Genomic DNA, 15,145 nt, shown 5'->3' with positions numbered 1-15,145 from the left:
AAATTTCTCCTGGGATATGGGTAAATTAGGGGAAAAGCTTTGTCTATCGCAACACCCCCCACAAGAACTTCTGTGCAGGCTTATCAGAACTGCCGGCTGAACATCATCAGGACTGTGGCCTATCTGAAAGTGCTTCATGGACAAATATCAACATCTTGACATCAGATACATATGTAATGTGTTTATAAATGTGCTTGCTGGTAGAGTTTTTTGATGTCTTAAATCGTGTCCTGATAAGACAAGATGCAAAGAGATCTTTTTTGTAATACCACTATCCATCCTCATGGCTTTTTACCTTTGTTCTATCTAAAAGTATTCTGATAAAGAATACTTTTAGATACAACAAAGGTAAAAAAGTGCGCTATCATAGCAGCGATAACGTGCACTCCGCCCATCTTTCGGACAACTGTACAAACATACTTTCACTGTACCCCAGTACAAAGATAATAAAGCTTATTCTGATTCTGATTCGTAAAGGTCATAAAACATCCCGTACTTGTGTCTTCATTTAATGTACTGCATTATTTAGGCAGGGCTTCAGGGTCAACACTTGGGACAAATAAATACAATTACAGGTAAGTTTTGGTGAAATATATACAAAGAAAACATGACACACCATGACTGAAAATATTTAACTACGACTAGAATCAGAATCAGAAGATAACTTGTGCAGCATCTGAGATTCCTGATGAGAAATTTTGTACAGTTTGCCGTCCTCCTGAGCCAACCAGTTTCCATTCTCAGTTATTCCGTGGTCCTCTGAGGGAAGCATCTCTTCAGCATCAATTTCCTCGGGGACGCCAATAATTGAGTGAAAAGGTTCTGGTCCCACTTCTTCAACAAGGCTCTGTGAAAACAGACAGATAGACCAAGACAAACGATTACATTTCAGTTCTGTTGGAATGAAAACTATTCCATGGTGCTTGAAAGTTTGTGAACTCTTTACAATTTTTTTATATTTCTGCATAAATATGACCTAAAACATCAGCAGAATTTCACACAAGTCCTCATAGTAGATAAAGAGAACCCAATTAAACAAATGAGACAAAAACGTTTTACTTGGTCATTTATTTATTGAGGAAAATGATCCAATATTAAATATTTGCGAGTGGAAAAAGTATATGAACCTTTGCATTCAGTATCTGGTGTGACCCCCCACCCCACTGTGCAGCAACACCTGCAACTAAATGTTTCTGGTAACTGTTGCTCAGTCCTGCACAGTGCTTAATTTGAGCCGGATCCTGCCGGAACAAGATCCGGGAACTGTCTCATTTGACCGCATGTGATCTAGTAAAAGTTTGCTCAGATCCGGCAACTCAAATATCTGCCCCTAAAAGTCCAAAGTCATCGCGCATTTTTATTTAGATTATTTATTAAAAATACAACGAGAGGAGATGTTCTGTGGAGCAGATGTTCTAGCCGCAATACGTGCACCAGCTCGCGCACACACTCCTGCCCAGCAGAGACGTGGACTGCATGTCCCATGGGGATGAGCGTCTTCATCCACCTTCAGCTGTGCACCCTGCAGACTGTGCATATTTTACGCACAGGAGCGTCTCCAGATAGTTCTGCAGAGTGCACGCACAACTGCTGATGTGTTGGAACTCCTGTATATATTTGAGATAATAAATAAAAAAGCTTACAGCAAAAAAAAAATATAAATAAATAAATATATATATATATATATATATATATATATATATACACACAGTATATATATATACAACGAGAGAAATGTTTTATGTGTATTATTCACATTACATCACAATTAAAAACAACAGCATTAATTTGTCAAAACAACAGTGATCAAAATGTTAAAAAGACAATTTATTATCTAAAATAAATGGATGGATTGTTCTTAGCTGGACAACTGAGAACTGAAGCACCTGAAGGCAGTGATAATAGAGATTGGAGCAGAACAACGCGCAGGACTGAATTAATCTGAGAAGAGTTCGGGTCAGATATTGAAGTTTGTGTGTGTGTGTGTGTGTGTGGTGGTGGTGGTGGTGGGGGGGGGGGGGGGGGGGAGGGTGTTAGGACTAGGGCTGCAACTAACAATTATTTCAATAATCGATTCATCGGCCGATTATTTTTTCGATTAATCGATGAATCGGCAAAAAAACCCAATGTTTTAATTTCCACCCCTTTATTCCAAAATTGAACATTTGACTGACATAGCAATTCACACAAAAAACAGGTTGCTATTTGACTATTCTTTTAGTAAAATATTGAATAATAAAAAATAAAAGTTAGTCAAATAGCTTAAAAAAATAAATGTACACAAAAATATCTACAAATGTATCTTTATACCTGCACAATATTTAGCTACTTTGTAAAATGTGTCCTTGAGGGAAGAGTGTAACCTGGATTAAAAGTGTGGATTATTGTAACCTGGATTAAAAGTGTGGATTATTGTAGTGAAGCCTTCATCTTCAACCATCGACAGAGGCCTCATGTCAGTGACGATCATGTTCAGGATGTTTCAGTGAAGACAGCTGCTGCTGTGGTGTCCATGATGTCTGTCCATCATGAAGGCTGTTGTTGTTTGTTGTTGTTTTCTGGAATGAGACAATAAATATGTTTTATAGCATAATTTACAGCAACTCAAGAAATGCCTTGTTTCACTTACAGTGTTAGGTTCAGGCAAAAGTAGCTAAAAGAGCAATTAAACACACACACACACAGACACACACACGCACGCACGCACGCACACACACACATATAAAATACTTAATTACACACATTTGAGTAGATGTAATAAATTACTTTAATTCCTGTTTAAATGCAATTCATCCTGCCATACCTGCAGTATCTTCAGACTTTGCCAGAAAATTAAAAGTTGAAGCTTAATCATTAAATTATTATCTTTGTGTTAGATTTATTTATTAACCACATTTAAACACTGCTTGTACCAATTAAATTGAATAAAAAGTAACACACGCGTTCTCTATCACCGTCATTAATCAACAAACAAACAAACAAACAAGCAGCTTCAGCTCCAGAGAGACTGACGTTACGTTTTCTCTCTTGGAAACAGAACAATGTGTTAAATTCTAGAGACTCACCTGCAACACGTGACGAGTTGGGAGTGAAACGTTGTATCAGCTGCAGCTCCTTCCTCCTCCTCGTGACTCCGACATGTTTACGTTTATCTCCGTGGTTCTCTCGTGTCGTGTCGGTGATTTTCAAAGCTGCATGCTTCTCATTTTTTATATTTGTGAAGTTCTCCCACACTTTGGAGGACTTGGGTCGAACAGTTTTTGCTGCGTTGGTCATTTGTAAAATTTACTTAATTTCCTTTGAAAACACCGCCTCTGCTTTGCTCCCCCCTCGCTCTGTTCAACTCGCGCTGCAGTTTTTTTTTTTAAACTTTATTCAGTCAGTCAGCATTGACAATGAACTGCCCGTGAACAAAACAAAACGACTCTGCAGCGCCGTGAAAGACGCATAATCGCGCGACACAACGAATGGATAACGAAATTCATTGCCAACGCTTTTAATCATCGATTTTTATCGATTTTATCGATTCGTTGTTGCAGCCCTAGTTAGGATGCTTGACAGAATCTGAGCTGTTCTATTCACTGCTCTCTAAAATAGTAATTTCAATTCAACCTTTGTTTATACAGGTTGTTAGTCTCATTGAACCTCGAGGACTCATTTACAAGAGAGACCTGTTTTTAATCAATTTTATCAAATATTTACAGATGTTTAAAAACCCATTAAAATACACCAAAATGCAGGAAATGGCATCTATAATTCCAAATTTTCTGGGGGAGGAACACTTGGACCTACATCTGGACCTGCCATTCTGTGTTCGTTTGTTTCTCCTTCCTGTCCTCTCAAACCAGTCGGTCAAAGCAGACGGTCGCTGAGCCTGGTTCTGTTGGAGGTTTCTTTCTGTTTAAAGGGAGTTTTTCCTTTCCACTGTCTCCTTTGTGCTTGCTCAGGATGAGAGACTGTGACAAAGTGAAGATTCAACGAGTCTGCTGATTTCCTTAGATAGAGAACTTTACTAATTGGCTTTTCTATGTATGTGAATGTTCCTATAAAGTGCCCTGAGACAACTTTGTTGTGATATGGTGCTATATAAATAAACTGAATTGAATTTAAATTGGTCATGTCTTAACAATACAACAAATTAGGAGAAACTCACCTTTCCATGTATCTTTCCTCCTCTGTATCTTGATTTATCTGAGAGAAAGACGGGAAAAAATCCCACATTGAATATATTGATGCGTTACTGATTCTTCTCAACATGTTGTGAACATTTTGAGCACAACATACTTAAGTACTTGTACACCAGTATTCCAAGAGTACTAGTGACCAGAACAAGGGCCACGACCACACCGGCAATTATTACATGAGTCCGGCTGTTTGCCTCTGTAAGACGAGAGAGAACAAACACACATCTTTAACAGATCACTCATCGTTCACAGACCTCCCATTCACTAATGACTGCCTTAAACTAAACAGATAAAATGGGAAAGTAGAAAAATGCCCAACCAAAGAACAAGAACAAATAACAAGTTTTTGATTTGTTCAAACAATCCACACAGACATGAGCTCAGATCACACCTAAAGCCACAAACCAAGAGGTAGTTTCATTATGAACAACACGCCCACAACACCCAACCACATCCAGCTGCAGACAGAGAAACGTATGAGAAACCTTTGTCATCTGTTTACCCACACAGAACTTACCACAAACCATGTCGGCTCTGTCCGTCCCATTTTGGACAACGTGGAACCCCTCCTTACATCTGTAAAGATCATCACAACATCGAAGGATTAATTCCTGTGATGTGAATCAGTCAGGCTTCAGAACACCAAGAGGTATTCAACCATTGGATCAGGTGCGTTGGAGCAGAGAGACAAGTACAGCATGCAGGATTATGGTCCTCGAGGACCAGGACTGTACACCCCTTGCTTAGAAACAACTAGGCCTGTCACGATAAACAATAAATTAATTAAACATTTTTCAGTCATGTCATCTGGACAGTAGGAATGTGCGATATGGCATAAAATTCATATCACGATATGTATTGTGAAGGGTGGCGATAACAATATATATCGCGATATGTTTTGGGTATAAAACTTGATAGGAATTTTTCAAAAAGCATAGGGTGTCCTTTTGCCATCATATATTTTGAATTAAGAAAATTCCACTACTAGGTCCAGAGTTTTTAAATAATACACAAATCAAGTATTAGGCTTCTTGCTTGTAGTGCAAAACAGTGCAAAATATATAAAATGTAGTTTTAGCCATATGTTTTAAACAGTTTCCAGTCTTAAGAAATGAACAGCAACAGAGCCGCATTTTACACTGAAACACTTCACTCCAAACCTCTATTTGGCGCCTCCATCTGCTTTAATGGAGAGTTGACACAAAATGAGTCTTTGGCTTTGACCAGAGGGTCTCGCAGTAAAATCACACAACACAGCGTTACTTTCACAGATCAGAGAGCAGGTTTCTCTAAAGCTGACCATCGCTTACTTTAACTTTCGATGGAAAAAAAAACAACAAAACTTTCGACGGAACACAGCGTTTTGTGCATGCGTTAGAATACGGCAACACTACGGCAAGCCGGCTGTAGTTAGCTTGTAGCTTCGCTACTTAGCTCTCAAAGAAAAGACTTTAACGCCACTTGCGCACAGTTTTCAGCTCAAAAAAAGTAATGATTAAATCTGACAGCTCTGATTTTACACTTGAACAATACTTATGCGCAGTTTTCAACAACAAAAAAGTAACGATTAAACTGACAACTCTGATTTTACTTCAGACACAGCATTACTACGGTTAGCCGGTAGAAGATAGAGCTCTATCGTAGGCTAAATTTCTATCGTTTCTACCGTGTACCGTTTATATCGCGCATTCCTACAGGACAGTTTCTTTTTTTGTGCTGCAACGTTTCGCCTTCGATCCGGAAGGCTTCATCAGTCAAGGAAACACACAACAAAACTGATTCTTCTTCCGGATCGAAGGCAAAACATTTCAGCACAAAAAAAGAAACTGTCCAGATGACCTGACTGAAAAATGTTGGATTTTATACCTGGATTATTGAGCATGGACTTTGTTGTTTTCAACCAGTTTGACAAGACTGTCAACAAGGAAGAGGGCCGGCAATGGAGGAGGGGCATACCAAAGAGAACATCTAATCACAAGCATAACTGGTTTGTTCCACTTTGGAGTAAGCTGTTGGAAAAATAATCAGTTTTGTTGTGCGTTTCCTTGACTGATGAAAAGGCAAAATGTTTCAGCGCAAAAAAAGAAACTGTCCAGATGACCTGACTGAAAAATGTTGGATTTTATACCTGGCTTATTGAGCATGGACTTTGTTGTTTTCAACCAGTTTGACAAGACTGTCAACAAGGAAGAGGGCCGGCAATGGAGGAGGGGTGTACCAAAGAGACCATCTAATCACAAGCAGAACTAGTTTGTTCCAGTCTCTTTAGAATGATTTTTTCAATTAGCTTTGTAGAGATCTAGTAGAGTGCTGTATGAATGGGTAAATGAGGACACAGATTGTAGTGGAAAGCGCTTTGAGTATCTTGAAATAGGATAGAAAGGCACTATATAAGTAAAGTCCATTTACCATTTTCACTTTGGAGTAAGATGTTGGAAGAAGAATCAGTTTTATTTCGTACAGGCGTAGCCCTTTAAGCGCTGTCGCTGGTGGGTTTTATCCCGTCATGCAACGCATCGCACTGAAAAGTTTAGTCCATGCCCACCTGTTGTGTGGACCCCACCCGGACCATATAAATTACGTTAAGAGCGGGTAATCGGCTCCCAAATAGCTTTTTCTTCAGCCATTTAGGAGCCAGTGAGGCCCGACGCTTAAAGGGCTACGCCTATACTCATAGAATCTGGGGTTACAGTATGTAACCAACGTTCTATTTCGTATAGGCTTCGCCCTTTAAGAGCTGTCGCGGGTGGGTTAAGGGCGAAGAAGATGTAGTCCTCGCCTCACTGGGTCCATTCGAACACCATATGAAGCGCCAGCTTGCCCAAAAAATATCTTGTCACTCAGCTCTCCATATGCGTAATTGCGCGTTGCGTAATTACGCGCACCATGCACAGATGCGTGCTACGTAGTTATGCGTTCTGAGTGCATGAACACCCCGGAAAAGTTTTCAACGGAGAAAAGGAAGAGGCTGAAAAAGGCCGTGAACCAAGCAGATCCACAGTTGATCAATATGAACAGATTAATAATAACAAATGAACTGATTGGTAACAATAGTCATGAACTGATTAGTGACAATAGAACAAGAACAACAGTCACAACTTGTGACTGATAACAACATCTCACACTGTAAATGCATGCAGTCAGATGTGAGTTTGAACAAGATTCCATGAAACAACAATATTCATTTTGTTAAAGCACTAAGGACAGAATGCGTCATGGAATGAGTCGACACATCATGTAAATAAAAGCAAATAAATGAGCAGGGTGTTGACCACGTGGCCGCAGTGCAAATATCCTGCATTGTCATACCATTATGTAAAGCAGTCGAAGATGCAATACCACTGGTCGAGTGCGCCCTGAGGTTATCAGGAGGCTCTAAATCTGATGCTCTATAGGCTTCAGAAATGGCCTCACACAGCCAGTGTGACAGGCACTGGGTGGATAACGGGCGACCTGCAGATGCATCTCTATAATGCACAAACAAATATAGAGTCTGACGCATTGCGGCCGTGCGTGCTATGTAGCACGTCAATGCATGCACAGGACAGAGAAGATGGAAAGATGCTTCTTCTTCTGATTTGTGGGGTGAGGGAAAAAACCCTCCAACGATACCACTCTTGATTTAAAAGAGCTCGTGATGTTTTAAGGCATAAACGCTGGGTTAGGTCTCAGATCAGCTGAGCTGCCATCAGCCTGAATTCTGAGACATGACGGAGCGACAGAGAGGGCAGATAAATCACTCACCCTCTTAACGGATGTTAAAGCTCGCAGCAGGGCTGTTTAAAGAGACAAGAATTTAATTGGAACCTGATTCAGTGGCTCAAATGGAGCTTTGATCAGGGCTCGCAGAACCAGCATTAAATCCCACTGTGGAGCAAGTGGGCATGAAACAGGCTTGCGTCTCTGTACACCTTTTAAAAAACGCTTCATCAGCGGATGATTAAAAGCTGTTCTGTCCCCGAAACCTTTGTGACAGGACGAGAAGGCTGCAGCATACGATTTAATCGTGCTGAATGCCAGATTTCTGTCCATCAGCTGCTGCAGAAAGGACAGCACGCCACCTAGTGGACATGAAGGTGGCCTCTAGACCTTTCTCTGTACACCAGCACTGAAAAGCTGTCCACTTTGATGTGTACAGCGCTATGGTGGATGCAGCACGTGAATCCTGGATCGTACGCACTACATCTTGAGAGAGACCCATCCTCTCTAAGCGGATCCGCTCAGCGGCCAGACCCAAAGGTGCTGGCCTATTTCTGGGTAACTCCTGATCGCTCCTCCCGCCTGGAGGAGAGCGTCCTCCTGTGAGCAAACGCGTCCACCCCTAGCGGTGGTTCGTCTCGTGGGCTCAATGAAAACCATAGTTGACACTGAGCGTTCTTTCGTTTTGCAAACAGGTCCACGGCTGCTTTGCCAAATTTCTGCCACGTCTGAGCCATCAGCTCTGGATGGGAGGTCCAGTCCCATGCAAGAAAACATTAAAATAGAAATGTTTAATTTTCACTCAAAGATTTCTTAATTATTTACTTATTTTTATAATTATTATTTACTGATAATTTACCAACACAGTTAATTCATGATTTGAAAATAGCTTAATGAAACATTTCAGTAAGGGGGATATTATGCTATGACTGATCCAACAACATGAAGAAAACCCTGCCCTCTCATTTGACTATAACAAGATTAAATAAAAAGAGCTTAAAATGAAAGACAGGATTCAAAACTAATAATCCATGAAATATGTCAAGTACATTTACACAATGTCATAAAATGAATCTATTATTAAAAAAAAATGAGAAATAAGTCTTGAAATGAATTAAAACTACATGTTGGATAATAAACTAAACATTTATATTTTAATGTTTTTTTTTCATAGGAACATTTACTTATTTTGAAGGAATATTTATTAATAATTTCTAAGCAATATTTATTTTGAAATGAAATGGCTTTCCATAATGAACAACCCTTTGTTAAAATGAACTGTCTTGTAAATAATTTTCCCAGACTCAATGTGATTAACCTATCAAAGTTGAAATTGAATGAATAAAACAGAGAACAAGCTAAGAAGTAATCAAATTTCACCTTTTGAAATTTCTATGCTGTCTTGATGTAAATTTTGCTTTACCTAGTCAGCAAAAAAGCAAAAGGCAATGGTATTGGTACTCCCACTTGTGGGACAGGGTTCAAATCCCTGTGATGCCTTGCTGATTGTGCTGACAAGAGAAAATTGTCCAAATATAAACCTTAATATAAAATGGTTTTCTTCCTATCAAGAAAAAAGGTAAAGAAAATCTAAAGAAATGCATGAGACTTTTCAGCAGTTTACGCATTCACCATACCTTCTACATCACCTGCAACTGTTGATGCTCAAGCTATGCCTTCCAGTTGCCATCGTGAATACTCTCATGCCATTCTCGCACGCGTCCACCAGGATACGCATATACCAAAACTTTGCAATCACCTACCGCCCATATCAGTATGAGTCCGGCTGCAAGTCTTACAAGTTTGGCTGAAGTCCAACCTTCCAGACAGGAGTAATTGACACTTGTTGTTTTGTCATGAATGTAAAGGACTTCCTTTAAACAGTTCAACATGTCATATGTTGTAAATAAGAGTTAAAGAATACAGTTCTAGTCTTGTATCTTACACAATGCCAAGCTAGAAGAGTGAAAAATCTGGTCCAGATCAGATGATGTATCACTGAAATATAACAGTTTGAATAATGTAGGAAGCGCACTTGAGTCATATGTTAAACCACAATAGTAATGTGTGTATAAGTGCTCACTAATGACGCACTAAAAATCTGGTACAGATCAGATGATATATGACTGAGATATAACAGGTTGAATAATGTAGGGGGCGCACTTCAGTCAAATATTAAACAATACCAATGTGTCTGGAAATGCTCAATAATGACACACCCAAAATCTGGAGCAAATCGTATGACATATCACTGAGATAGAACATTTTCAAAAATCTAGGGGGCACACTTGAGTCAAATATTAAAGAACAAAAGCAATGTGTCCATCAGTGCTCAATAATGACGTACCATAAATTTTGTACAGATCAGATGATACATAACTAAGATATAACTGATTAAATATTCTAGGGGCACACTTGAGTCAAATATTAAACAACAACACCACTGTGTCCATAAGTGCTCACTAGTCAAGCACCAAAAATCTGGTGCAGATCGGATGATATATCACTGAGATATAACAGTTTGAATTATCTAGGGGGCGCACTTGAGTCAAAAGTAAAACAACAATACCATTGTGTGTTTAAGTGCTCACTAATCACACACCAAAAATCTGGTCCAGATCAAATAAATTTTCACTGAGATATAACTGTTTGAATAATGTAGGGGGTGCACTTGAGTCAAATATTAAACAACAACACCACTGTGTCCCTAAGTGCTCACTAATCAAGCACCAAAAATCTCATAGCTGGACTCTCACTTAGAGACAGGGTGAGAAGTCTAGGGAGAGACTCAGAGTAGAACCGCTGCTCCTCCACATCAAGAGGAGCCAGTTGAGGTGGTTCGGGCATGGTAAGGATGCTTCCTGGGTGCCTCCCTAGGGAGACGCTTCGGGCATGTCCGACTGGGAGGAGACCACGGGGAAGACCCAGGACACGCTGGAGAGATTACGTCTCTGTTGGCCTAACACTATGGTTTGCTCCCAGAAGAGCTGGAAGAGGTGGCTGTGGAAAGAAGAGATGTCTGGACTTTCCTGCTTAAGATGCTGCCCTGAGATCAGACTTTGGATGGATGGATGGATATACTTTTAAGCAATATAAAAACTAGAAAGCATAGTTTTCTCAAATGATGGGGTGGTCGGTTTACCATTATATGTCCATCTTGGATTTTGACATAGCAACCCAGTCTGCGATAGTGACCTTTCTTGTGCCTGGATGCAGTCACACACCAAAATGGAATTTGATACTTCATTTATTTTTCAAGTTATTATGGCCACAACATGTAAAGATGGACAGATGGACGATATGTCCAATTTCCCCTCTTCACTCCACGATGGGGCACAAAAACTCCAAGTTGCCTTAAAGACAGCCTGAGCTCAAACTGACCCATAATTTACTACTTATACAAAACCATAGGAACCCATAAATGACTGAACTAAAACAAATATCCACATTGCTATTTAAAGTTGTTTAAACTGTTAGATTAGGGTTAGATTGAGAGGATTTATTAATTTGTACAAAGTGTTTCTGTGTGTTTCAAGTGTTCCAATACTTACTCTGTCCATTTCACACATTTAGAGTTTCTCGTGCTGGAAAATGTCTCTTTAGGACATGAGCGGCAAACTGTGTCATGAGTCCGATTCCCTGAAACACAAGAAGTGTTAAAAACACTCAGAGCATTTACACTACAGCATAAATCAAAAGTAACTAATCAGTCTGCAGGAGTAAAATACGCCTTTTGTCAACAAGAGACGGCACACCTTCTAAAACAAGCTCGTCTCCGGGCTCACAGCTTCGGTCCAAGACGCAGGTGATACATTGTTGACTGGAGCAATGGAATCCCTGTTTGCACAAGCAGGTGGTTCTCTCTGTCTTGCTTTCAATGACTGCAACCTCAAAGTTTTTATCTGAAAGAAGAAGGTGCTCCATGTCAGAAGCACAACATTAAACTGTAACCAACATTGTGTGATCGTCACCGGGTCTTACTCGGGTCACAGTACGGCTGTCGTTTACACTTCACTTCTTTGTTGTAATTATCCTGATACTCGTTCAGCCCGCAGTCATCACACACCGGGTCAGTGCAGCTGCTGAGGACCGTCATTCTTTTTCCTGCAAAGCAAGTTGATCATTTTAGTGTTTTACATGTGGAGGCAGCTTCAGCCACGTGGTTGGATGGTCGTCTTCCAAGGGAGCGATCGGGGGTTTGATCCCCCGTCCTCTGGCCCTGAAGATGCTTTACACTCCTCTGTCTACAATATGCTCATAAGTGTACAAGTGAGATAATAGAAAGTTTTTCATATAAAGTACAAACATATAAGAACTATATGAATAAGTGTCTGAATGGAGGCAGAACAGTGGTGAAGTGGTTAGTGCTGTTGCATCACAGCAAGAAGATTGCAGGTTCACCAGCCAACCTGGGGCCTTTATGTGTTGAGTTTACATGCTCTTCCCGTGCACACAAGGGTTTTCTCTGAGTTCTGTGGTTTCCTCTCAAAGACCAAAAACCTGCATGCTAGGCTGATTGATAACTCTAAATTGTTCCTAGGTGAGAGTGAGTTTGTCTCATTTGTCTCTTTGTGTCCCTATGATGGACTGGAGACCTGTCCAGTGTGTCCCCCACCTCTCACACAGTGACTGCTGGAGACAGACAACAGCTCCCCGCAACACAACGAAGGAAAAAGTGGGTGAGAAACACACTGTAAAAAGCCTCCCACCACCTGGGTGAGGCTCCAAAACGTGCTTCAAGTAAAACATTTAGATTACGGTATACATGATTAAAATGGACAGTTTCTTTTTTTGTGCTGAAACGTTACGCATTCGATCCGGAAGGCTTCATCAGTCAAGGAAACACACAACAAAACTGATTATTCTCCCAACTGCTTACTCCAAAGTGGAACAAACCAGTTTTGTTTGTGATAAGATGGTCTCTTTTGTACGCCCCCTCCTCCATTGCCGGCCCTCTTCCTTGTTGACAGTCCTGTCAAACTGGTTGAAAACAACAAAGTCCATGCTCAAATGCTCAGATCCAGTCCATGCTCAGATGACCTGACTGAAAAATGTTGGATTGTATACCTGGATTATTGAGCATGGACTATGTTGATGATAAAAATGTGTTTCATATTGACATGTAAATAATTGTTTTTTTATGAATAATCTTTTTGCACAGGGCTGAAAAACAAGAATCAATAAAAACATGGAACATGTTAAAGCTAAAAGAATGACTAAAACACAAAGATTGCTCTCTAATCTGAGTTAAATGCCAGGGGCTGAAAAAATAATACATTTTGTTTAAAAATGTAATTACTGAGGTCTGTCCAACATGCAACTAGTTTTTCTAAATTTAGTCACCTCTTTGGTGTGCCAGCTTTGAACTCAGTATGGCTTTGGGTTGATTTGTAATTTTACAGTTTTGGTTACTACGTACCCCAAATAATGTGTATACAAACAGAAACTGCTTGTCATGAGTGCATACAAAACTTAATGTTTTTTAGTTATAAATGAAATATACACAATACAAAGAGATTTTTAAGTACAGTATTGCTACTTCGCGGTACGTTTTTCGAGGACTTGCGCCATCGTGGTTTTTCAAAATAAGATTGGACATGACACACAATTGGCTGACTGATTGATGAGCCGCACGATCGGCATGAAATTTTAATTTGAAATTAATTATTTTAAACTATTTAGCACCTGTTGCGCATTTGTGCAGCCCACACTGCAGGATAAACTTCCTGCTGCAGTTGAGCAGCTGTTCTCCGTGCAGAGCGGAGAAGTGGGCATGGCCAAGAGCGCTTGCAGGTGGCTGAGAGCAGAGGAGGCAGGGAGCTGAAATCATGACATTCTGTGCTCTTTTAGAGAGTTTAGAAACATTGTTTCCATCCATCCATCCATCATCCATCCATCCATCCATCCATCCATACATCCATCCATACATACATACATACATACTAAATTAAACTACTTCTTATTACTAGTACTACATTCCTACTTCGCTGTTTTTCACTTATCGTGGGGCTTCAGAGTACGGATGCCCCTTGATAAACGAGGGACTACTATATATCAATAAAGTTTGGTGTGTTAAACTGAAAACTTGCTTTATTTTTGTTCAAATTTTCTAATACTGATATTTTATTACTCTAGAATATGCAAAGACACTTTTAGAAAAAGTTTCATTGGAATTACATACATGGAATTTGGGGGTGATTTGGAAGAAAAAATGACTTCATAGAGTCTTACACTATACTGGAAGTGCATTATAGTGCTGATCATATTTATTTGAGTTTATTATTTGTTACCATGTCCTACATTTGAATAAATACTTTGTCAGTACTTTAGAGGAAGTTCAACACAGAAGTATCAACAAAAACTAAGCAAAATACTTTCTTTTAGTTTTTAGAGATTCTGCACTAATTAATTTGTCTTAAGTGTGATTATGTTCTGTTACTTGAAGATTATTTTGACTGAACTAATTGTCTGAAAAAAGGGGCAGATATAATAAGATTTTTTCTTCTTTCTGCTGCCTTTCATTTTAAATCTCTTGTATTTTTTTATATAGTTTATGGAATTGTTTTGTTTTTTAAAATGAATAAACTTTATACCATATACCATATTATGGATACATCTAGATGTATTTTATACATCTATGTCTATATACATATATGCTGTTTTATTACAGTATCACAACCCTCCGGATCGTAGTCAAATCAAATTTTAGGTGCTGCTTTCACAGTCTTTTAGGGCAAACACAAAACATTAAATTAGTCCTTAAGACAATATGAGCACAGAAGATACATATGCTCCTGCAGGTTTGAGTTAAATCAGATCCTGTAGTGTTCTGCACCAGCTGGGTGAGGGGCGTCTCACTGACAGAAGGGTGGTGAAAGGAAAAGTGATGCATCTAGTTACAGACAAAAGGACAAAAATAAGTGAAAAGAAAGCTAAGTTAGGGGTGATATTACTTATTATAGGGGTGTTATTACTATTATTAATGTCCTGCCTGTTTGGAACCTCCAGCTGCAGTAGATATAAGTGACGCCTCGGAGCCCACAGTGTTTTCATCTCACCTGGTCTGCACAGCTTGCAGCACTGCCCATCCTTAGCATACTCTGTGGCAGGATCACAGCTGAGATCAGGAGCGGGCTGAGCAGAACTCAAAACCTGGGAAACAAAAAAGACCCACATGTTTACAGTGTTGCTACATATACAACAATTATCACCCCTGCACACACACACACACACACACACACACACACACACACACACACACA

The 15,145-nt window shown here is 39.7% G+C and overlaps 1 protein-coding gene across 1 annotated transcript in view; it reads right to left on the bottom strand.

The window, feature by feature from the left end:
• Positions 1–530: 530 nt before the first annotated feature.
• cd40 (CD40 molecule, TNF receptor superfamily member 5) overlaps positions 531–15,145 on the bottom strand; it is a 15,582-nt gene continuing 967 nt past the window's right edge. The window contains exons 2-9 of the mRNA XM_037683792.1: positions 14,942–15,035; positions 11,865–11,987; positions 11,639–11,785; positions 11,435–11,522; positions 4,702–4,760; positions 4,285–4,380; positions 4,154–4,191; positions 531–847 (exon numbers count right to left, since the gene is read on the bottom strand). Of these exons, the coding sequence (XP_037539720.1) occupies positions 632–847; positions 4,154–4,191; positions 4,285–4,380; positions 4,702–4,760; positions 11,435–11,522; positions 11,639–11,785; positions 11,865–11,987; positions 14,942–15,035 (861 nt within the window). The 3' untranslated portion in view covers positions 531–631. The remainder of the gene's footprint in view (positions 848–4,153; positions 4,192–4,284; positions 4,381–4,701; positions 4,761–11,434; positions 11,523–11,638; positions 11,786–11,864; positions 11,988–14,941; positions 15,036–15,145) is intronic.

Source organism: Nematolebias whitei, chromosome 11 (assembly GCF_014905685.2).
Source record: "Nematolebias whitei isolate Nwh7 chromosome 11, NemWhi1, whole genome shotgun sequence".
In the NCBI taxonomy this organism is placed as follows: domain Eukaryota; kingdom Metazoa; phylum Chordata; class Actinopteri; order Cyprinodontiformes; family Rivulidae; genus Nematolebias; species Nematolebias whitei.
Note: the sequence above shows the minus strand (reverse complement) of the source record. Positions and strands in the feature narration are given on the sequence as shown.